Raw genomic sequence first — 23666 nt, forward strand, 5'->3', positions numbered from 1 at the left:
GGTCTCTTCTCAAATAGGGCAGAAAATATTATATTACTGAACACAGATAAGAAAATGAAAATTATAGATGCAATAGCATACAAACAGAGAAATTCTCCTTGAACTACGTGGAATTTAAATTACAATAGGGATAGGATTCAATCAAACCAGCTCCATATAATGCACACATTAATTAATTGGCTGCCTGACTGACATATGACTTTGAGCAGCTTAACCTAAGAACCAAAATATATAAAAAGCCACATATAAATCAAAGCCTGGAAGACCAAAATAATCAAAGCCAGATCAAAACAAAACCAGCAAAAGAAGACATCCTAACTAATGAAGCCAATGAACATTCTGCAAAAGAAAGTGAAACGTTTTAGGAACTTAGTAATGCATCTTTTAAAAAGAAAAATGGTACAATAATACCCAGCGAGGCTAAGTGGGATCACTGCTTCAAGAAAGCAGGTTTGAAGCAGGATTAAAGACATTGTCGCTTATGTAAGAAATAGTTCATTCTCGTTATACCAGGGCGGAAGACATTTGGTTATTTTCCATTTCCGAAGCTCTGGAAAGAAACAACAATAGCTCATTATTATATTGTTATAATCGCGCCTCTCATATTCTCTCACCCACCCACCCATCCCCTTCGCCCAGAACGGTGTTGAAATGAAAAGCACCACTATTCAACCTCCTAAGAAATCGAGGCGTGCCTGAACAGCTTCCTCGAGAGGCTGAGCTCCCTAAACCACTCGAGCTCTTGCGCCACAGCGCCTCCACGGCTCCACCACGGTGCGTGGATGCAGAAGGCGGGAACGGGCGCGAGGCACTTTTTTTTTTTTTTTTTTGCTGTTGGAATAACGGTCTCTTTCTCCCGCGGCGGCGGCGGCGGCAGCAGCGGCGGCTGAAGCAGCGAAACAGGTGGGATCGACTGTCTGGCGGAGGACACGGTGAGCCCCTTTCCATTTTTGAGTGGGATACTGCCTGGGAAGAAGCAGTGCGGTTTTTATATAGGCGGGGATTGCGAAGAAATGAAGACGAGAGGAGGAGGTGGCGGTGGACTGAGGTAAAATTGCTCAGGTCGTGCGTTTGGCATGCGGAGGAGGAAATGGGGGCTTTGTACAGAATTACCACCTGTTAGTTAGTTTGCAGTTGTTTGCAAACTGAGGAATTGGAGTAAAGGAAAAAAGGGGGGAGGGGAGAGAAGCAAAACAGCTAATTTTAATGTGACTTTAAAAGTTTATGTGTTACAAAATAGATGTATGGACATATATGGAGAAATTCATGGGCAAGTACATCTCCCCCTCCCTCCAGGTTAGTATTTTTTCTGCTGTACTGGAAAAAAAAACCCAACAAAATGATGAAATGGTGTTGAAAAAAATTTCATTTGGAACTTTTAGCTCAGGATAAAGGGAATATAGGTAAAAGTGGTTCCTTTTATTCCAGCATAGTTCCTCTAAATTTCATGTGACCATTTAGGCAAGAAGCACATGAGCCCATCATTACATGTTATCATCATGTCTATAATGCTGTCTGTCATCCATCCATCTATCATCTAATTAAATTTTTACCCTGTCTTTATTGTAGCACAGATATATAATATTCCTTCCTCCTATTTTCCCCACAACAACCCTGTGAGGTAGGTTGGGCTGAAAAAGAGTGACTGGCCAAAAGTCACCCATTTGACTTTCATGGCTAATGCGGAACTAGAATTCAGTCTTCTGGTTTCTAGGTCAACACTTTAACTACCATCAAACTAGCTTTCTGAGCTAAGATATTTTATTTGTGGATTCATTTAATTTTATGGATCTGACTAAATCAGGCTTCACCATGATACAAAACTGTGGACATTGTATCTAGATTTTTTTTCTTTTTATGATCCTGTAATTCTTTGCTTTGGGGTAGGATCTGGGCGATTAAATGGAGCTGGATATTGTATCCATATAAAGCTGACAAATCATATGTTCAAATGTGTCCGCACATATTGAGACACCACAAGCACAGATTTAGCAGTTTAGATACATCTAGACTCTAGAACCATGATGGTGAACCTATGGCACGTGTGCTGGAAATGGCACACAGAGCCATGTCTCTAGGCATGCCAGCCATCACCCGTTGCTCTTCCAGGTGAGAAGCCAAAAGACCACAAGCGTTAGAAGCCGAAAGACCAGGTGTCTGGTGCACATGCACGCGCCGGGAGCCACTCTTCTGGGTTTCAGTGCGCGCATATGTGTGCGCACTTCGGCACTTGATTCCTTTTCAGAGCACGTATGGTGCCGAAAAGGTTAACCACCACTCCTCTAGAACATTGTTTCTGAACCTGGACAATTTTGAGATGAACTTCAGCCTACAGAATTCTCAATATTGGTAAGACTTCTAAGCATTGAAATCCATTGTCTAAAAATGACCAGATTGGGAAACATAATGTGTAAGGCAAGGATCGCCAATCTTTTGGATCTCAGGGACCACCAAACTCATAATTGTAAATCCTGTGGACCAGAGACCCCGGGAAAACCTCAAAAATCTGCAGGAAAATTCCCCACCCTGTTTTCCTACTGATCAACAATCATTCTTTATTTGGAATCGCAGGATACAGTCTCCAGCTCCGTTCTCAGAGAGAAAGGGAGAGAGAGAGAGAGAGAGAGAGAGAGAGAGACTTTGGCTTCATGCAAGGAAAGCAGCAGAAACAGCAGAAGTCTTTCTTTTTCTCCCCAAACTCTGCCAGAATGGCACAGCCTCTTGGAGCAGGATGCCTTGCAGGGTCCCAAAGACTCATTTCTGGCAGAGTTTGGGGGAGAGAAAGAAAGACGTTTGGTGCTTTCCTTGCGTGCAGCTAAAAGAAGAAGAAGAAAGAAGTAGAAAGAAGCAGCCAGGTGGCCAGGCAAGGCGAGTGGGGCAAGTTCCGCTCTTCCCGCCCTCCCCTCACTACCTCGTGTTGTTTGCAGTGCAAGCAACGCAGGCCTTGTGTTCCCGCGGGCCATGTCGTCTGCATAGCCTGGATTAATTGCTTTGGGGGGTGCTTTGGGGGGGGGGTGACATTTCTCTGCAGACCACCAAAATTTTCTCACAGACCATCAGTGGTCTCCAGCCCACTGGTTGGCGACCACTGGTCTAAGCATTCTTAAAGGGACATTATGGAATTGTCATGCAATTTATAACTGGCTATGTGTAGGAGAGATGGAAAATGAGCATGTATGTTTTCAAGTGACGCTGATTACAATTAATTTTGGCAATTTCTGTGAATTGTCTGCAGAATTGTAGACAAGTATTTGATTTGATTGATGGAGTTGACATTCTATAACTTTTTAATACTAGAACTCATAATGAAACCAAAGTCGAGAGATTCAGCATCCACATAAAATGTAATACTAAGTATTCCTTGATTTAATCAGATAATTAATAAAATTAGGAAAATAATATAATTGGGAACTAATCATGTTGATCCAATACTATCGTGTTTCTCATATAATAAGGCCGGGTCTTATTTTTTTTTGAGCCCGAAAAAATGGCTAGGCCGTCTTTTGGGGGGGTGACTTAATTCCCCCTCCCCTTGCATCTTCGGGCAGGCGGGCGGTGACGGCTTGAATGTTGACCTCGGCATTGGTGGGGCACTTTGTATCGGGGTCAACGCAGGCAGCACCATATCCGGGTGTGCAACAAAAGTACTTCCTAACGGCAACCCCCCCCATTTCCCCCCCATTTCACATGTTTTAATATAGGCCTTAATTTGGGAGGAGGGGCTTCATTTCATGCCTATAAAATATGCCGGGACTTCCTATTGGGGGAGGCCATATTGTTGGAGAAACAGGGTAGAGACATAAGACAAAATTAAATTTCTAGCTTCTGTTTCTGGGCTTATAAAAATTGGGATGCTTGCTTTGTGACTAGAATGCAGGTCTGTATAGTAAAGGGCTTTATTTTATCTGCACAATTTGTATTCTTGAGTTTATCTATTGCTGAGATTATTTCGGTACTGTACTATCTTTTTTCAGCAACTAGAATGGGTAGACATCAGTTATTGGATGAGTCACATTGACACATATTTTTAACATTGTTACTGTAGTTCCAAAACAGCCCTAAAAGTTGAACATGGAGTAAGCAGGGGTTAAAAAAGCTTCTTGTTAAAATACAAAATAAGTTTCATCTTCTTTATTTTCTTATTTCAATAAAGTAAGGGAAGTAGAATTTTGTTAGGTTCTACTATGCAGGAAATTCAGGATCAGAAGAAAAGAAGAAAAAATATCTGATTTCACAATATAAATAGAAATCTATTTTTTTTAAAGTGTCTTCTTTTAAAAAAAAACCCATGTAGTCTGTTTCTAATAGAAAATTCTGAGAAGTAAAAGCCCTTCTTTAATTTTTGTTAATTCTCTTAACATTAGAATAAAACTTACCAGCCCAAGATGGATGATAAAACAAGACTTCAACAAAAACCTCTGATTTCCCGTCTCGAACATGGACCAAAAGACACCAAAATACCACATATGGAGAAAGGAAAATTTGTCAAGCCTGAACAAGCTTCTAGTTCTGAAGAAAATGAGAACCTACTAGTGAGAACTTTAAAATTTGAGAATTTATACTGAGCAGCTTGTTTTTAAACTTTAGTACATGCACTTAATGGTCTTACTGAAAGCTACATAACTGTGATAAATATAATATGTTCTGCTAATAAGTATAGTATAAGTATAAGATGATATTACCAGTAGTGAGACTAGTAGTCATAGTAGTCAATGAATTTTCATTGCTTAATAAAATTCATTCTAATGTCTTACTGTAGTTTTCTTTTATCTTAAATTAAATTTATTACTAATCTTTGTAGAGAAAATGGATTTGATCTCAGTTATTAGATTATACAATACATACTGTACTGGATATAATGTGGTTTCTAAAAGTAATCTGAAACATCTGTTTGGCTCCAAATGCAGACTTTTGTTTCAGTTAGGCATGTTGAGGAAAAAATGATCTTCATTTAAAGATTTCTGGTTTATAGAAAAAAGAAAAAGTTCTATGATTGCTTATTAGAACATAAAGACTACAATATACTGAGAACCACTATTGGATTTTTAAAATATTTTGTGCTTGCTGTTACAAAATATTTTAAATTGTAATAATTAAATATTTTCTGATGCTTCTTATTGTACATAATTTGTTTGAGCATGCTTGCTCAAAATCTGGGCATAGGAATCTGCAGCTTATGATCCATATATATGCCCTCAGCACCCTAAAATTGTTTCAATGGCACAGTTTTTTTATTATAATAAAATTTCACTCTAATATATCATTGAGGGGGAAAAGTATGGATTAAATTTTTGTTGTTAGTTGTGAAGTTGTGTCTGACCCATCGCGACCCCATGGACAACATTCCTCCAGGCCTTCCTGTCCTCTACCACCCTTTGGAGTCCATTTAAGCTTATGCCTACTGCTTCAGTGACTCCATCTCCCCACCTCATTCTCTGTTGTCGCCTTCTTTTTTTGCTCTCAATCTTTCCCGGCATTAGTTTAGTTTAGTTTAGTTTATTGTCATTGCACCTCGTACAATGAAATCTTCGTTTCGTACAATGAAACACCATCTTCAGTACACATCATGACCATGAAAATAAACACAAACACACATCCTTCACCCTTCACACATTGAACGGAAAACCCCTGACACCGCAACAACACTGCACTATACAGCAGAATTCAAAAGAGCTACTGCCCTGGGATAGAAGCTGTTTTTCAGCCTATTTGTCCTTGTTTTTATTATTCTGTACAATCTGCCAGATGGTAATAATTCAAAAAAGGATACCCAGGATGAGATGAAAATGTTTTGAACTTTCTTAAGGCAGCAGGAGCTATAAAGCTCTTCCAAAGAGGGGAGAGGGCAACCAGTGATCTTCTGGGCAATGATGTTAACCCTCTGGAGTGCTTTCCTATCTGCCACTGTGCAATTGGCAAACCATACAGAGGTGCAGTAAGTTAAAATGCTCTCTATGGTGCAGCGGTCACCAGCAGTTTTTCATTCAGTTGTTGTTTTCTGAGAAGTCTCAGGTAGTATAATCTCTGCTGGGCCCTTTTGACTAGGGCTGCAATGTGAGCACCCCAGGTCAGGTCCTCTTTTATGGTAACACCCAGAAATTTAAAACTGGCCACTTGCTCCACTCGGTCTCCATTGATAAGCAAGGGCTGGATGTCTGATCTGTTCCTTCTATAATTCACTATAAGCTCCTTGGACTTATTGGTATTGAGGACCAAGTTATTGTCTCCACACCACAAAAGCAACCGGTCCACCTAATCTCGATAGGTAGACTCATCCCCCCCACCCGGAGATAAGTCCCACCACTGTTGTATCATCTGCCAATTTAGCAATAGTATTACTAGAGTGGATGGGAATGCAGTCATGCACATAAAGAATATAGAGTAAGGGACTCAACACACAACCCTGTGGTGTACCAGTGTTAAGAATAAGGGCTGAAGAGGTATGATTACCTAATCTGACCCTCTGTGAGCGACCAGACAGGAAATCCATAATCCAAAGGCAGATTGAATTAGAAAGCCCAAGGTCCAGAAGTTTGGACACTAGTCTTTGTGGAAGAATTGTGTTAAACACAACTTAAATCCACAAAAAGCATCCTCACATAGCTCTCCCACTGTTCTAGATGAGTCAGAGCAGTGAGAAGAGTGATGGCTATAGCGTCCTCTGTAGATCTATTTTTTTCTGCATGCAAACTAGTGTTTTTCAAATGTATGCGGAACACCAGTGCCGGCAGACCAATTTCTCAAAGCACTTCATGATGATAGGAGTGAGTGTCAGTGGTCTGTAATCACTGAGGTTATTGATAGGGAACTTCTTTGGCAGCGGAACAATGGTGGAAGCCTTCAAACAAGATGGAATAGTGGACTGGGATAAAGACCGATTGAAGATCTTGGTAAAGACTCCAGCCAACTGATCAGCACAGTCTTTAAGCACTCGGCCAGAGATACCATCAGGACCGGCAGCCTTTCTAGGGTCCACAGCCCTCAGAATGCTCCTCACCTCCTGTTCCTCCACAATGAGGTGGGGGCTACAATTGTCTGGTAGTTGTGTTTTATCTGTCTCTGATGTCTCCACTTCAAAGTGAACAAAGAAATGATTCAGTTCCTCTGCCAATGAAGCATCCCCCTCAGCAGGGATGACATTGGTCAGTTGATGGTTTGTAATTTGTTGAATCCCTCGCCACACCCGCCTCATGTTATTGCTATAAAAATTATCCTCAATCTTCCTCTTATAATCAGTCTTGGCCTTCCGGATACCTTGCTTCAGATTAGCTCTGGCAACGCTGTATCTTGCCCCATCACCAGACCTAAAGGCCTTGATCCTGTCATGCAAGAGGCGCTGGACTTCCTTGGTCATCCAGGGTTTCTGATTGGGATAGATCCTAATACGTTTATCCACAGTGCAGTGTTTGATATAGAACAGAACAGCTGCAGTGTGCTCTTCTAGGTCAGGGTGGTAAAAGATGTCCCAATTTGTGTTTTCAAAACAATCCTGAAGTTGTTGGGAAGCATCTTCTGGCCAAGATTTCACTGTCTTTATTATAGGCAGAGCCCGTCTCCTAAGAGGGATGTAAGCTGGTGCTAAAAGCAGTGACATGGTCTGATTGTCCCAAATGTGGTAATTGTATAGCCTTATAGTCATGTTTGATGTTGGTATATACTTTGTCCAATATGTTTGCTCCTCTAGTAGCACACTTAACATGCTGATAAAATTTAGGGAGCACTTCTTTTAAATCAGCTTGATTAAAGTCCCCTGCTATGATATGCACAGCATCAGGATACTTATTCTTCTGATAACTAACAATGTTATAGAAGAATCCCAAAGCTATGGTAGTATTGGCATCAGGTGGGATATAGACTGCAGTAATCAAAACCACGCTGAATTCCCGTGGAAGATATATGGGTCTACATTTAAGTGTCATATACTCCAGATCCATGGAGCAGTGGCTGTCTACAGTCTTTGTATTGATACACCAGGCTCTTCTCCAGTGAGTCCTTCCTTCTCGTTAGATGGCCAAAATATTTGAGTTTCATCTTGATCTGGCCTTCTAAAGAGCAGTCAGGGTTGATCTCCTCTAGGATTGACCAGTTTGATCGACTTACAGTCCAAGAGTTTTTCAGGAGTCTTCTCTAGCACCATAGTTCAAAGGCCTAAATTCCTTGGTGCTGTTGTGGTCTGCCGGCAGCCTGCAGAGACGGCAGCAGAATTGGACAGTGGGGAAGAACATGAGCCAGTCTGGAAATTTGGGGAGAACTGGGACAATGGTCCTGCATCCGATACAGAGATGGGGCCAAGGCCAACTGGAAGTTGTGTGCTGACACTGGAACCTCTACAATCTGACAGCAGCAAGGCAGAAGAACAAGGGGAGCCTGTTCTCATTGCAAGAGACTGTTTGGGACTCATTATAGGTTGGGAATGAACATAATTCCCAGCGCTGAAATAAAATAAAAGTTGTTTGGACTAAGTGTGTGCTTAATTATGGTCTCAGGAAGCCTTGGTCAGAACAGACGCTCAGCCTTTCTTTTGGTCCAACTTTCACAGCCATACATTGCAACTGGGAAAACCATAGCCTTGACTTTATGCACTTTTGTTGGCGTGGTGATGTCTCTGCTTTTTAGTGTGCTGTCTAGATTTGCCATAGCTTTCCTCCCCGGGAGCAAGTGTCTTTTAATTTTTTAGTTGTAGTCCCCATCTGCGGTGATCTTGGAGCCCAGGAAAATAAAATCTGTCACTACTTCCATTTCTTCCCCATCTATTTGCCAGGAATTGAGAGGCCGGATGCCATGATCTTAGTTTTCTTAATGTTGAGTTTCAAGCCAACTTTTGCGCTCTCCTTCTTCACCCACATCAAGAGACTCTTAAGTTCCTCTTCACTTTCTGCCATTAGAGTGGTATCATCTGCATATCTGAGGTTGTTGATATTTCTCCCAGCAATCTTAATTCCAATTTTTGATTCATCTAGTCCTGCCTTTCTCATGTGTTCCGCATATAAGTTAAATGTTAAATAGGCATTAAATTTAGAATTAGTCATTTGTGCAAATGTATTGTCTGTGAAACTACATAATGACATTTTATGCATTTGCATAAGAGGTGGTATTCAGCAGGTTCTGACCAGTTCTGGAGAACCGGCAGTGGAAATTTTGAGTAGTTCAGAAAACTGGCAAATACCACCTCTGACTGGAGATTTTACAGTATTTTTCCCCACCACGCCCACAGAACCAGTAGTAAAAAAATTTGAAACCCACCACTGATTTGCATTAATTTTACCTGATAAATGATGCAAAACTGATGCAAATGTATTGATTGATTATGTGCCATCAAGTCTGCCCAGATTGCTTCAAAGACAAGCAGCCTGGATTGCTGTTGTTTGTGATATGTGTAGTATTTTTTTAATTGTATTTGAAGTCTGTTGAATGAATGAATGAAATGACTGAAGAATTAAGATTTTACTCCCTGATTTTGGAAGTTAGTTGTAAGGGGAATGAAAGCAATTGTGCTTTCTTCCTCCTTGTGCTTCCAAGGGAGTAATTCTTTTTCCATTTGTGTACTTAGTACAACTCTTCCAAATGCACTGAAAATCAGTATAGCCTCTTGTAATTTGAAGAAGACTGTGAGCAGTGGTGGGATTCAAATTTTTTTATTACTGGTTCTGTGGGCGTGGCTTTGTGGGTGTGGCAGGGGAAGGATACTGTAAAATGTCCAGTCAGAGGTGGGATTTGCTGGTTCTCCAAACTACTCAAAATTTCCACTACTGGTTCTCCAGAACTGGTCAGAACCTGCTGAATACCACCTCTGGCTGGGAGGCACAACTGCAGCCTCCAGACCTCAAATGTTGCATATCTCTGCTATAATTCAATATGGATGTAAGTCAGCCAAACATACTGGAACTAACCTAATAACTTCCAAAGTATTCCATTTCTAACATAATAAATTATTATTTGGTTTTCTCTTCTAGGAATTCCCTGGTAACTTTGCTTCTGATCTTCGCACAGCTGTTTACAGGAGGACAGACACTAAAAGAAAGCAAAAAATAAAAACAGAAGAAAAAATTGGTTTTGAATATATGTAAGTGAATTTTATATTATGTCTATATTTAGTAAAGGATAAAGCATAGACTGAAATCCAGTGTTTACTATTAATGCATCTAGGTTGGATTAACAAAGACTAGATACTTTCTTTCTCTTTTACTATATATATTTGGATTTTAGGGGATTTAAGATGATTTGAGAAGTTGACAACTTCAAAAATCTTATTGTCTGAGTAAAAGTCAAATGGTACAAGATCCATGGCATTAGATACCAATTTTAATATATGAATATAACTACTGCATGTCTGGTTTGGTGTCCTTCAGTTAGGGTGAATAGATTCAATAAACACACTCAGTATGGCCATTGTGGGAATTGGTTTAACACATTTGGCACTGGATTTGGAAAAACTGCTTCAGTATGTTGAATTCTTTCATATAAATGACAAACTATAGGAATCTGGGTTACCTACATAGAAATATTATTAAGTCTTTGGCATACTATCAGTTCCCACAATTGTATGATTTCCAATGGTGCTTAGCTTCAGGAGGGACGTTTTTTGATTCTCTCACATGAAAAAGCAACTAGGAGCAATATCCATAGCAGCTGTGTGAGTCTTAAAAGGGCATTGCTGATTTAGCAATTTAAAAAAGATGCTTTGAATGAGCTTTAAAAAGCCTCTTTTGAAGGAGTTCCATAGTTCTACTGCTGGGCTCTTTGCAAATAGCATGGCAGGAAGCAGGCCGTCTGGAAATGAGATGTTAAACTATGAAGAAATTGGTTATAAGGCATTTTTAGTTAAGAAAGCTTTGTCTAGAATTTAATCTGTTGTTTTTTCTTATATGTAATTCTTATCTGACATGTTTTCTCTTCCTTCTTCCCTCCCTCACTCCCCACCCAGTTTCTTTTTCTGGCTTTGGCAGGAGGATGATTAAACAGGATGATCCTAAATAATGAATTGTTCATTTATCATACTCTAGTAACTACTTCTATAGGTTGCCCTGTTCTCAATTTTAGTAATATTTGCATAAAATTCAAAGCTAGCTCAAAAAATGAATTAAGCCAAATATTTATTTATCAATCTAACATTAACGTAGAAAGGAGGATTCAATTTCAACATGAAATTATAAACAGCAATGATAACCAGAGCAAGACCAAAATTACAATGTGCATCTACTGGTAATGATATAATCATTGTGTACTTTTCATAGGCTGTGGAATACAAATGCATAAGTCAGAGTCAGTTTATTAGTAAGAAAGTTGGCGTATAAATGTAATAAATAAAATAAATAAAAAATTGCAGCATTTTTGTAATTATATCATCATGCACATGTTGTCATTTCACCTACCATGTATATAGTACCCATAAGAGGAAATGTGCTAATTCTTTTTCTTTCTTGCAAACAGCAGTGTCTACAAGGAAGAGAGGATAAAAAAAATGCATGAACATGTGATTAAAGTCTACCCCGTCTATATTTCTATTAATTTTCCATACATACAAGGGGAACTAGTAACAACTGCCATCTTGATTTTTTCAAATCCCTCTCCCTGCAGATATCACTGTCTACAGATGTTCTCCATTTCAGCAATTTTCTGAATGAATGAACTAAGATTAGAGGTAGTCCTTAACTTATGTCCATTAATTCAGCAGTTGTTCAAAACTCTGGAAAAAAATGAACATGTGATTACTCCTCAAAATTCATATGATTATGACCTGGGTGCTGAAGTACTAATCTCAAGATTACAATGTTGCAGTAAGATGTAGTCCCATGATTACTAAGTGTGACCTTCCCTGCGGGGTTTCTATAAGCAGAACCAGCGGGGAAGCTGGCAGGGAAAGTAACAAGTAGCTCCAGCAAATTGCTCCTGTCATTTTTTCTCCCACTTGTAGTGCCCTCTGCCCCAGTGTGTGGTCTGCTCTGAAATTCCCAAAACCATCAGGGCCTCACCTGACCTACGTACCACCTCTGCCAGCCCTCCCAAGGCCTTCCAACCCAAAGGTGCTTTTTCCAAAAGGCAATTGGATTTTCTTGATTTTATGTCTGAAAGCATTTTGCTTCTCATCCAATAAGTTTCTTTTAACTGACTGGTGGGGAAGGGAAAGAAGAATATTCTTGCAATCATCTAGTTGTTAGCACTATGAGGATTGGTCTTTAGTATTCTGAGAGCCATTGTGGCCACTTCAGGGCTTATCTGTCCTCAGAGTCACTTGAATCAGAGTGTAAATGCATGTGGAACCTTCTTGGGACTGATGAAAGGTCTGCATTATAAAAAAGAGATAGATGGTGTTATATTCTTCCCCCTTTGTTGAGGGAGGGATGCTCAGTTTTAACATAGATGATCTCTTTGACTCTTCTTTCAAACTAGTGTCCCCCTTTGTCCAGAATGTGAACTTGTCTGTCTTCAAAATAGTTACCCTGGTCATTCAAATGTAAATGGAGTGCTGAATCCTGCCCTGATGTGTTTGTTTTCTTGTATTGCGCCATGCATTTGTGAAGTGGTTGTTTTATTTGTCCTGTTTATAATGTAGTCCTTTCAACAGTCCCAAGAAGGTTCCTTACCCATTTACACTCTGATGTGACTCTGAGGATACAGATAAAACCTAAAGTAGCCTCAACAACTCTTAGAGAACTAACAACCAGATTATTGCAAAGAATATAAATATTGGTGATATTGGTGAATATCTGTAACTCAGGTGTAGAATGAGGGTGGAGATTTGTTCTCTGAGCTTGTGGGTTGGTTTCTGAATGTTTTGTTACCAGGCTAGGTAATATCTTCAGTGGAATTTAGGAAATGTCAGTGTCAATGTTCTTTTGTTTATAAGGGCTTCATGTTGTCAATAGGTCTAGTGATGGGAGGCCATTTCAGGTGAGTGAGTTGTGATGAGTCTTGTGATGGGTCAGGTGTGGGGCACATCAGGTGAAGGAGGGAGATTATGTCACGTCAGGGTCATTGGGAGGTGAAGTGCTGGTTGGGGGAGATGTGTGGATTAGTTGAGGTGGTGTTACTGGCTGGTTGTATGGTTAATTTGAATTCTTGGGTTTGTAGCTGGTTGTAGGTCAGTGTGTTTGTTGATGGAATTGCTTGTGGAGGGTCAGGCTTTGATAAACACACACACGTGGTGGGTAGTAGTGTGCCCAGTGGTTCTTGTATTGCTCCAGTTGACTTGGTGCTGTTCGATGTCAGTGTGGGTAAGGACTAGGAATTTGGGATTGTGGTGATTGACTCCCAGCTGATGTTCATGGATTCTTGGTTCATGGTTTTCAATTGACATGATGTTTGTCCCATATAGAATTGGCTGCAATTGTTACAGTTGATTTTGTACATTATATTGTTTCTTTCATCCTTCTGTAGCTTGTCTTTGGTTCTGGATAATTCCTGGTGAGATGATCAATTCCATCAACAGACATATCAACCTACAAGCAGCCTATGAACTCCTGAGAATTCAAAGCAACTGCACAAACAACCAGTGACAGCACCAATCCTCAACTAACCCATGCAACCCCCACAACCAGCACTTTACTTCCCAATGACCCTCACCTGCCATGGTCTATTAATTACAAGACCCTCACCTGATATGACCCACAACTGACCCATCACAAGACCCAACACAAGATCCCATCACAAGACTCTCACCTGATGTGATCTACCCATCATAAGACCCTCACCTGACATGACCCACACCTGACTTATCACAAGACCCTTCACAAGTCACTCACCTGATGTGACCCTCCCATCACAAAACCTCCTGACCTCCTGAAGCCCTTATAAGCAGAAGGGCACAATACTGACATTCTGTAAATTCCATTGAAGATGTTCCCTTGCCTGAAAACGAAATGTTTAGAAACTAACTCACAAGTTTAGAGAATGAACCTCTGTCCTCAATATTAATATTTCCATTTCCACCAGTCAGTTGGAACTGAAAAAGTTTCTTTGATGAGAAGAAAAACATTTTCAAACAAAAGACAAAGAAAGTCTAGTTGCCTTTTGGAAAAAGCACCTATGGGACAACCATGATCTGGATGATTAAGACTTCCCATAGACTTTTATCCTCTCTCCAATATTCCTGCACTCCTTGCCTGGGACTCTGCCTCTTCCCCTTTAATGGCCCACATGGTCCTGGGGTTACACTGGCAACCAGGATGCTGGGACATCATGCTTTATAATAACATCCAACCTGGTTCCAAATGCCATCATAACCCAAGGACTACCTGTATTTTTGTTTTGAATCTAGTTTATTCACAAAAAATGATGTTGGATAGGTAAGGAAGGATAGAGAAGGGTTTCTCCCACTTATTTGCATTATAACAATTATAAACATGTTCATGCATTATATGCCTGTTCAAAATCACATGTTTACCATATTGATAAAGTATAGAATAATCTAAATGTTTTGTTTCTTTTTATTTTTAGTTTCTCAAGAATACATAAGGACAGAGCAAAATTAATTGTTGATCAACATGCTGAAATGAGACAATGGCCTCAAAACAGGAATTTGGAAGATTTTAATTTGAAAAAAATGAGCACAGAAAAACTTCCTTTAATTTCTTCTCATGAAAAAACTGATTATACTATTAGTGATATTTCTGTTGAAAATGAAGGAAAGTATAACAGATTATTTAGTCTGGGTGGCATAGCAAACCATTCTTAAATGATTAGTTTAAAGAGGCTTATGGCCTCTTTGAGAACTAACAAAATTATGATGACATAAACCTACATGAAGTACAATCTATATCAGTATATGCATTAATTATATTCTTTAAGATTCAATTATATAAACACCTATGATGTTAGAAGTAAGGAATTATAAAGAAAATGACTCTGTCACTTTATAAATGTATTTATTTATTCTTGACCAAAAATATTATTTGAATATAATTCCATTTTTGTAGACTGTCCATATCACACCAATGCGGTATGTAAATAATGTAGATATTGTATTGCATAGTATAATAATTTGCTACTTCTCACTGTCCAGAACAATAGCAGTTATCTATTATAACAAACATTTTCAGTTCTGCCAAATTTTAAAATGAGTGTAAGGGCATAAATTAGGAGTACCAGATATGGGCTGCAAAACTCAAGGTAATCAGTAAAAAGCAGCAAAGAGACAGATAATGTCCTGCCATCTTCTTGCCTTTATAATTATAACTAATAATAATCATACTAAATCAGAATTCTCTATCCCTGAGATTGGCAATTAACCAAAAATACTTGTTCCATTGAATACAGTATTCTAAACAAAATTATTTTCCATCGTGTGGGTTTTTGTTTTAATCCAAATAAAAAGGCTAAAGTGAAGTAGCTCCTTCATGCCATTTTCGACTATTATTTATTTATTTATTTGTTTGTTTATTCTGGAAAAAAACTAGCTTTCCTCTGGATAGCAGTGAAATGAAAAAACTAGCTTTCCATTGGATATCAGTGAAATGAGAAAACTCAAACATATGCAATTAAGTAATATAAAGTTAAGCAATAGGTTTGAATGCTGTATCAGTTATTTTCCGAGCTTCCAGCATGTGAGAAGATGCTTTTAAATATAAGCTTTTACCACTAATTAGTAGACAACTCTAATTATCTTGATGCAGGACACAAGTTATTTAGGAAAAATGACTTTTCCACAAATAGGTCCTTATTTCATTTTTTTTTAAAAGTCTGGTATTCTTCTGATTCTTTATCCTTTATTTATCAACCTGTTGCTTGTGATTTTATTTATTTATATCAAAGTATATGGCCATCCATCTCAATATTATTATTAATTAATTAACATAAATGTATTAACTGCCCAAATAAATGTATGTAACAACTATTAAAAATACAATATCACAAAATAAAATGCAAATTGGCAGCTAAAAAACACCATCGCTGTCAACCATTCCATGGACTTCCGCCATGCATGCTGACCCCAATGCTAAGAACTTAAAGGCCTAGAGGGTTGAGGACATGTTGTTGGTGATGTTCCCCTGGTCAGGTACAGGGACAGAAAAAGGTTTTGGGATCCTAGCTAGGCGGCCCCTTTTTAATAGGGAAGACTTGAAACATGCTTCTCCTGCCAGTTATGATGGAGTAGGCAGACACATGCAAGGACGGACAATTTACCAAGCTCTATGAATGGTTTTTAGGTAACTATCTGCATCTTGAATTTAGGCCAAAAGCACCAGCAACTAATACACCTCATGTAGCAATGGTGTAATATATGCTGATTGAGGAGCATGTATAACAGTCCTTTCAGCTTTTGAGCCGGTTGAAGCTTTCAGATGCTCTTTAAGGGCAGCCCATATACTGCATGTCAAAAAATGGACAATTTTTTCCAGGACTACAGAATCAGAGTTGTTTGGAGTTATTCTGTCACAAATTCTGTTCTGGATTTGGATCTCAGATGAGGAAGAAGGTAAAATAGAAAAGAAGCACATAACATAAAATGAGAAAACGGAGGATGAAGAAAATAAAATATTAAAATTGGTGCAAGGAACACTTGGGTTCTAATGAATTGTGCAAAAGCTTCTGAAACTATAGCTATCTGGGAAACTATGAAATGACTTGCTGCTCACTAGATACAACAATTGTGCCAAACTGTTTCCATTAAGGTTGTGGTTAAAAGATAATAGTGTTAAATTCTACCTGACATAACAAAGAGAATATTAAATGCAAGAGTGATAATGATTTTAGATAAATAGTATCTTCTAGTCTTTCGCATAATCACAATGCTTATGAATTTATATTGGCTGTTACAGATGATAAGAAAAAGACAGACAGTCAAGCTGTTTCAGTACAGCTAAGTTGCCATACAAGGACATGCATGAAATTTCAGTTTGGTGGTGAACACAAACCTTTCAGGGTGAGAAAATCTCCTTCATATGATAAAACTGGTACGTACATCAAACGCCAAATATGGCATTAATGTTATTGAAGCCAGCAATATTAAAAATATCACCTATTATTCTAGTTTTTATCCTTTGTTATTCAATTATATATGTGTGATCACAAGGTGCCTCTTACTGTTGATACTATCTTTGCTTTCTGTTAATACAGTTGTTCTATTTTTATTTGCAGGTCTTTGTATTTTGTTATCTTCTCCAGTTCTTTCTCTTCTCTTCTGCTATCTCCAGGCACTGCCAATTTCATTATCCATACGTTTTTATTTTTCTTATTGACAATTGTTAAGTCTGGAGTGTTATGTCGCAAGTGTCTGTTTAAATTATATAGTCCACAGGGCATTTTATTGTCTTCATTTTCTTTTTTCTTTTTCCTATTTTATGGACCTATCATTTCTTGCTGGCAAGTAAGTGGTATTTCTTGAAGATCTTCCAGTGCACCATTGTTGCTACTTTGTCATACCCTTGTTTCTAGCCAGTTCGTGTGATCTTGAGGCAGTTAACTAGGTTGTCCACTGTTTTTTCAACTTCTTTGCAGAAGTGGCATTTGCTTTCTGTTGCTATCTTCTCAATTCTGGCTTTGTGTGTATTCATACTTAAGGTTTTGTGCAACCAGAATTAGCCCCCCTGTCTCTTTCTTCAACTTTCCTGATCTTAGCCATTACCAGCTCTTGTTATTAACTGCCGGCTATTTTTTATGTATTGACTATGTAATACTTTGTCTTGCCACTTTTCTATTTTTCATTTTGTTTTTCTTATAGGCCAGTCTGACCTCTCCCATACTCAGTAAACCTTCCTGGTATCCTACTTTCAGTGCACTGGTTAATTGTTCTCACTGTTAGGAAATTTCTCCTTAATTTCAGGTTTTCTCTCCTTGATAAGTTTCCATGCATTGCTTCTTGTCTTGCCCTCTAGTGCTTTGGAAAATAAGTTGACCCCCTATTCCTTGTGGCAGCCCCTCAAATACTGGAATACTGCTATCATGACTCCTAATTCTTCTTTTCTGTAGACTAACCATACCCAATTTCTGCAACTGTTCTTCATATGTTTTTGTCTTCAGGCCTTTAATCATCTTAATTGTTGTTCTTTGCCCTTTTTCCAAAGTCTCAACATCTTTTTTTGTAATGTGGTGACCAAAACTGAATGCAGTATTCCAGGTGTGATCTTACTAAGGATTTATAAAGAGGTACTAATATTCCACGTGATTTTTATTTTATGCTTCTGTTTATACAATCAAGGTTTGTATTAGCTTTTTTGTATTTTGTATTAGCTTTTTTGACTGCCGCCACACACTGCTAGCTCAGTTTAAGTGATTGTCCACTAGGATTCCAAGGTCCCTCTCACAGTTACTGTTTTTGCCTAATCTGTACTTGCATCTGTGGTTTTTTCCTGCCTAGGTGTAAAACCTTGTTTTTCTTCACATTAAATTTCATGTTGTTGTTCAAGTCTGTTAAGATCTTTTTCTATCCTGAACTTGTTTTCTGAGGTGTTGGCTATTACTGCCAGTTTAGTGTCATCTGCAGATTTGATGAGTTCCCCTTCTATTCCCTAATCCAAGTGATTTATGAAGCTATTGAAGACTACTGGGCCAAAGACGGAATCTTGTGGTACCCCACTGCCTACTTCCCTCTATGTAGATCTAGTACTGCTACAGGACAACTTGTTGAGTATGGTTTGTCAGTCAATTATGAATCCAACTGGTAGTGATGCTGTCTAACCCACATTTTTCTACCTTACCAAGAAGTAGGCTGAGGTCTACTTTGTCAAATGCCTTGCTTGTATACTATGTTCACAGCATTTCACTGTCTACTAATTTTGTCACTTTGTCAAAGAATGAAATAAGATTTGTTTTGCATGATCTGTTTTTAACAAATCCATGCTGGCTTCTAATTATAACTTTATTTGTTTCTAAATGCTTGTTTTCAACTAGATGCTGTTGAACTCAGCTAGCACACCAGTTAGTAATTTGAAAGTTGTTGGTAAGAAGTTAGTTGGTCTGTAGTTGCCTGGTGCTGCCCCTTTGGCTAATTCTTTCATTATCAAATACATTTTTCCAGATGTTAGCCGCTCTTCAATTTCATTTCCTTGTAGTTGAATTGCTTAGCAACCAGTGGGTGTAGATCAGTGAAGTGAAACCAGTGTAGATCTAGTGCTGACCAATTCTTCATCTTTTCTCTTTTTTCCCACCATTTCTGCTGTTATCAAAGATCTTTCATTTCAGCTTCTTTATTATTTTTAACCACTTCCTTTAACAATTCTTGCCATTTCTTTGGGTTATCCCATAACTGCACCTGGAACTGCACTGTTTCTTCTTGCCAGGTGTTCACTTCACTGCAAACTCTGTTGATGGATTGATAGAAATGTTTCTGATTGGATGAAATTGGAGATTCTGCCTATAATTTGCAAATTGAGCTTCATACCTGCCGATCTTTTGGATTGTTATTTGCTGCTTTATTTCCAGTTCTTCCTTAATCTCCCTTGTTTCTAGGTGATATTTCTTGATTAGGTATTCTTTGACAAAGCTATTATAGGTTTCTGTAAATTATAGGTTTCTGTAAATTATGTCTCATCGTATTTTAATGGGAGAGACACTCTTCATTTGGATCCTCTGGTGAGAACTTTCCATATGGTTGAACATTTGGTGTAACTCTCATCTTCTTCAAAGCACACAAGCACTACAATCACATAAAAGTAGTGCCTCATTGGGGGCTTATTATTATTTTATTGCATTGTTTTTGTACATTTCAATTCAAGGTGGTAAATATACCTAATATTCCTGCATCTTAGTTTCCCCAGAACAACTTTGTGGGTGGGTTTGGCTGAGAAAAAGTAATTGGCTCAAAGTCACTTAGCTGGTTTTCATGCCTAATGGAAGTCTAGAACTCAATCTCCTGACCTCTGGGCCAGTACCTTAAATATTACATCAAACTTCATATAGGAACACTTAGAATTATAAGATATTTTTTAAAAATGCACAAAATTACAATAATAAAATAGCAACCATCTAATGCTTGGTCAGCTGATCATCCAGCTAACTGTATATGCTTTCAAGCTTGTGTTGTACTTCTTTGCAAAGATTTCTGAAAGCTCAGTCTTTATTACTTTCCTGAATGACCTAAATGTTTCACAATGAGCAAGATGTGACATTCTTATTACTTGCTGGGAATCTTCTTATTTTTCACTTATATTAGGCAGGCTTATTCTATCTGGTGTAGATAATTTCAAAACAAGGGCCCAAGCCATAAAGTTTAAGAATCTTCTAGACTAGGAATGTCTAGGAATGGTAAATCAGCTGCCTAAAGGATCATGTGCTGCTTATCAAGAACTGAGAGTGCAGGAAGGCTCCCAAATTGTACATCAGTTCATTGAGATGGAATGCTATCCTATCCAAAGCTAAATATTGAATTATCTTGATAGGTTCCTGAATAAATTGGATTTTTTTTCTTGTTGGTATTCATTCCAAATCTGTTTCATCCTTTCAAATTTGCACAGCCTCCAGATACGTGATCAAGATCTTTACCCCATCTCCTGAATGGCATGGGATGGAGATATTTTCTTATCCTTATAGCTGAAGAATAATTTACTTCAAAAGTGGCTCATATTTAATAATTTGACTATGATGAAATTCATACTTATATACACTTTGATATTTAAACATATATCTGAAGATCAAAAGTCACTATATTACCTATATTGACATAACTTAATGGTTACTTTCAAATGTTATCCTAAGTCATGTGATACAACTGAGCTCAACCAAATTCACACAGCCTTCTTCACCTTTCTCCTCTTCATTATCAGAGCTAGAAACACTGGTTTCTTCTTTTAGCTATCTGGTTGCTTTGTTTTCCAAATAAAGAAAAAGATTAATATGCATTAGAGTTTGTTTTAAAGAATTATATTAGAAATTATGCTTTCAGTTTTATTTTGAAGGAGGAAGCATTTGTGTTATATAATAACTTATAATATCCTAATTTGTTGAAATTAATTAACACTGATGAAATTTAAGTATAACTTCAGAGAGTTACCTTAGGTCATGCTTACAGCTGATTGGTTCTGTTCTGTTCTAGGTCCCATTAATGATGACGCCATTTTGCATATTTTGAGACTCAGAGATAAACTTAACTGGCAGACATTATTACCACCTTGTGAATTTGTTAAATCGCAGGATGTGGCTAAATTTCGGAAGATCCCATTACTGGTATTTTTCTTTATAATTCATGTCAATTTATTCTTTTTGTTTAAGATTCATTCTGTCATTTTGTATTATATGTGTATAATTTGGTTATACATTTCCATCTATTGTAAGAATTATTTATTGTGGTAATGCCGTAAAACATGAGTCAAATTTGATTGCCTCATGGGCCGGATTGTGATGTATGACAACATTTTTTGCCTTTGTGGAGCCTGGATGGGTGTGGCTTGCACGTAACGTATCTAGCCCACATTTGACAGGCCTGCCATAGAGTCCCCCCATTCCCAAGTTTTCTGGCTGTAGATTTGAATTGTTATGTGTAAGTACTGTGGTCAGCATAGAGGAGGATTCCTTTTGCATCTGAACAATTCTTAAGGCAACCTTTTTTTCCCTATAATATAGTTTCCTTAGATATTTTGTACTACAAACTATTTTCTTAAAATAACTTTCTTCTGACATATGCTATACTCTCTTTAGTCATTATTCTGAAGCAAGCAATTATTCTGAAGCAACCATGGCAGGAATTGGTGACTTTTCTTGGGGCAGATGCTATAATTTGCTCTCAGGACAAGATGAAGGCCATAAATGGTACCAGAAGAGTGGTGGTAAAGAAAAAGAACAGAGCTAACTTTTTGGAATTTACATTTTAACAGAGAGAATTAGAGCAGAAAACCTCTGCAAAGCAAATTATTTCATTTTCATCCCTTAGAAAGCTCCTAATTGCCTCCCAAATAGTCTTATATCAAGTTTATGACTTTTAGCAATAGAATGGCCAATTTTGAGTGACACAATTTTGGACCATTTTAGAGGGCTTGGTAGTTTTAAGGATGGGATTGGTGTGGCTTTCCTCTCAGGGACCACCAGCAGGTTTATCATCTTATTTTCTGAGAGGCACACAAAAATCAGCTCTTTTGCTGATGAATTTTGGAGGCAACAAAAAAGGAGGAAAAGAAAGTACACTACAGACAATACTGCTACCCTTCAAAAAGACTTTGACTATGTATCAAAATGGTCAAACAAATGGCAACTTCAAATCTCAACAAATAAATGCTCTGTCCTATATATTGGCAAAAAAAATCAGAAAATAAAATACAAGCTAAATAGTCAAGACCTTGTTGATGATCCAAACTCTGTCAAGGATCTTGGAGTACTCATCTCAAATGACCTAAGTGCTAGAGCGCACTGTAACTACATAGCCAAAAAGGCATTAAGAGTTGTTAACATAATCTTACGTAGCTTTTTCTCTGGTAATATTACACTAATAACTAGAGCATTCAAAACATTTGCTAGACCAATATTTGGATACAGCTCATCAGTCTGGAACCTACATTATGTATCTGATATTAACACAGTTGAGAAAGTCCAGAAATATTTCACAAGAAGAGTTCTCCACTCCTCTCCTTGTTGTAGAATACCTTATACCACCAGACTCGAAATTCTAGACCTAGAAAACCTAGAACTATGCTGCCTTCGGTTCTAAGTAAAGTATATAAAATCATACATTGCAATGTCCTATCTGTCAATGAATACTTCAGTTTCAACCATAACAACACAAGAGCAAACAATAGATACAAACTTAAGGTTAATTGCACCAAACTTGATTGCAGGAAATCCGACTTCAGCAACAGAGTGGTCAATGTCTGGAATACTCTACCTGACTCTGTGGTTTCTTCCCCAAACCCCAAAAACTTTAACCTTAGACTGTCTACTATTGACCTCACCTTTTTCCTAAGAGGTCTGTAGGGGGCGTGCATAAGCATACCAACGTGCCTGCCGTCCGTGTCCTATTGTTTCTTTTATTTTTTTATTTTTCTTATATGTATCCATGTATTCATAACTATGTTTTTACTTATACCTATTATCTTGTAAGCAATTGACAAAAATAAACAAATAAATAGAGGATGAAAAGGAAGTACATTGTCCAAAGAGTGAGAGATAATAGGTGAAAAAAAAAAGGATAAGGAAGGAGATTCCGCAAGGTAATATGTTGTGATGTATAAGAATATATCGAAAACAGTATTTTGTAATGTATAGATGATTTATAAGGTGTTTGAGAAAATATAATGCGGAATCTGAGAAAAATATATATATTTGTGTTATATACTAGATAGGGAGATTGATATTAAGGTAGAATGAAGATGGTTAGCTCGAATTATTAACCAGAGGCGTCAATTATATTTACAGATAAGGATTGATAAAATGACAAATGTGACAGAAAAAGTAATATGAAAAATTACAACAGAAACGAGATAAGAATATGAGATAACATTGTAAAATAAGATATGAGAATGTATTAATATAACATGAATTGGAATTGGATAAGATAAGTTTAATATTTAACAATAATAAGGATGATGCAATATGAAACTAAACAAATATAATGAACAGGTAACTATAGTCATGTTTGTATTGAGATGTGAAACCTGGAACCCCACTGCTTGCAAATGAACATTTTTTATTTAAAAAAATAAAATAAAAGCAGGGAGAAAATTGAATAATGGAATTACTAGGTATGTTTAACTGATATGGTGGTAGGCATTTGGAGAGAGTTTTGAAAGGTTGAAAATAAGCAT

General features: G+C 37.8%; 1 protein-coding gene and 1 long non-coding RNA gene across 2 annotated transcripts in view; both read left to right on the forward strand.

Annotated features, from left to right (window-relative positions):
• Positions 1-812: 812 nt before the first annotated feature.
• Positions 813-14369, forward strand: LOC148127615 (uncharacterized). Its single transcript, XR_015743770.1, has 4 exons — positions 813-932; positions 4365-4532; positions 9954-10063; positions 13378-14369. It is a non-coding gene; the product is annotated as an uncharacterized LOC148127615 (long non-coding RNA).
• The window catches only part of DNAH14 (dynein axonemal heavy chain 14), a 244663-nt gene continuing 235268 nt past the window's right edge, over positions 14272-23666 (forward strand). The window contains 4 exon segments of the mRNA XM_087929036.1: positions 14272-14285; positions 14437-14628; positions 16711-16892; positions 20969-21099. Coding sequence (XP_087785162.1) covers positions 14272-14285; positions 14437-14628; positions 16711-16892; positions 20969-21099 — 519 coding nt within the window.

Source organism: Pseudonaja textilis, chromosome 1, assembly GCF_049901715.1.
Source record: "Pseudonaja textilis isolate UNSWEBS1 chromosome 1, rPseTex1.2, whole genome shotgun sequence".
In the NCBI taxonomy this organism is placed as follows: domain Eukaryota; kingdom Metazoa; phylum Chordata; class Lepidosauria; order Squamata; family Elapidae; genus Pseudonaja; species Pseudonaja textilis.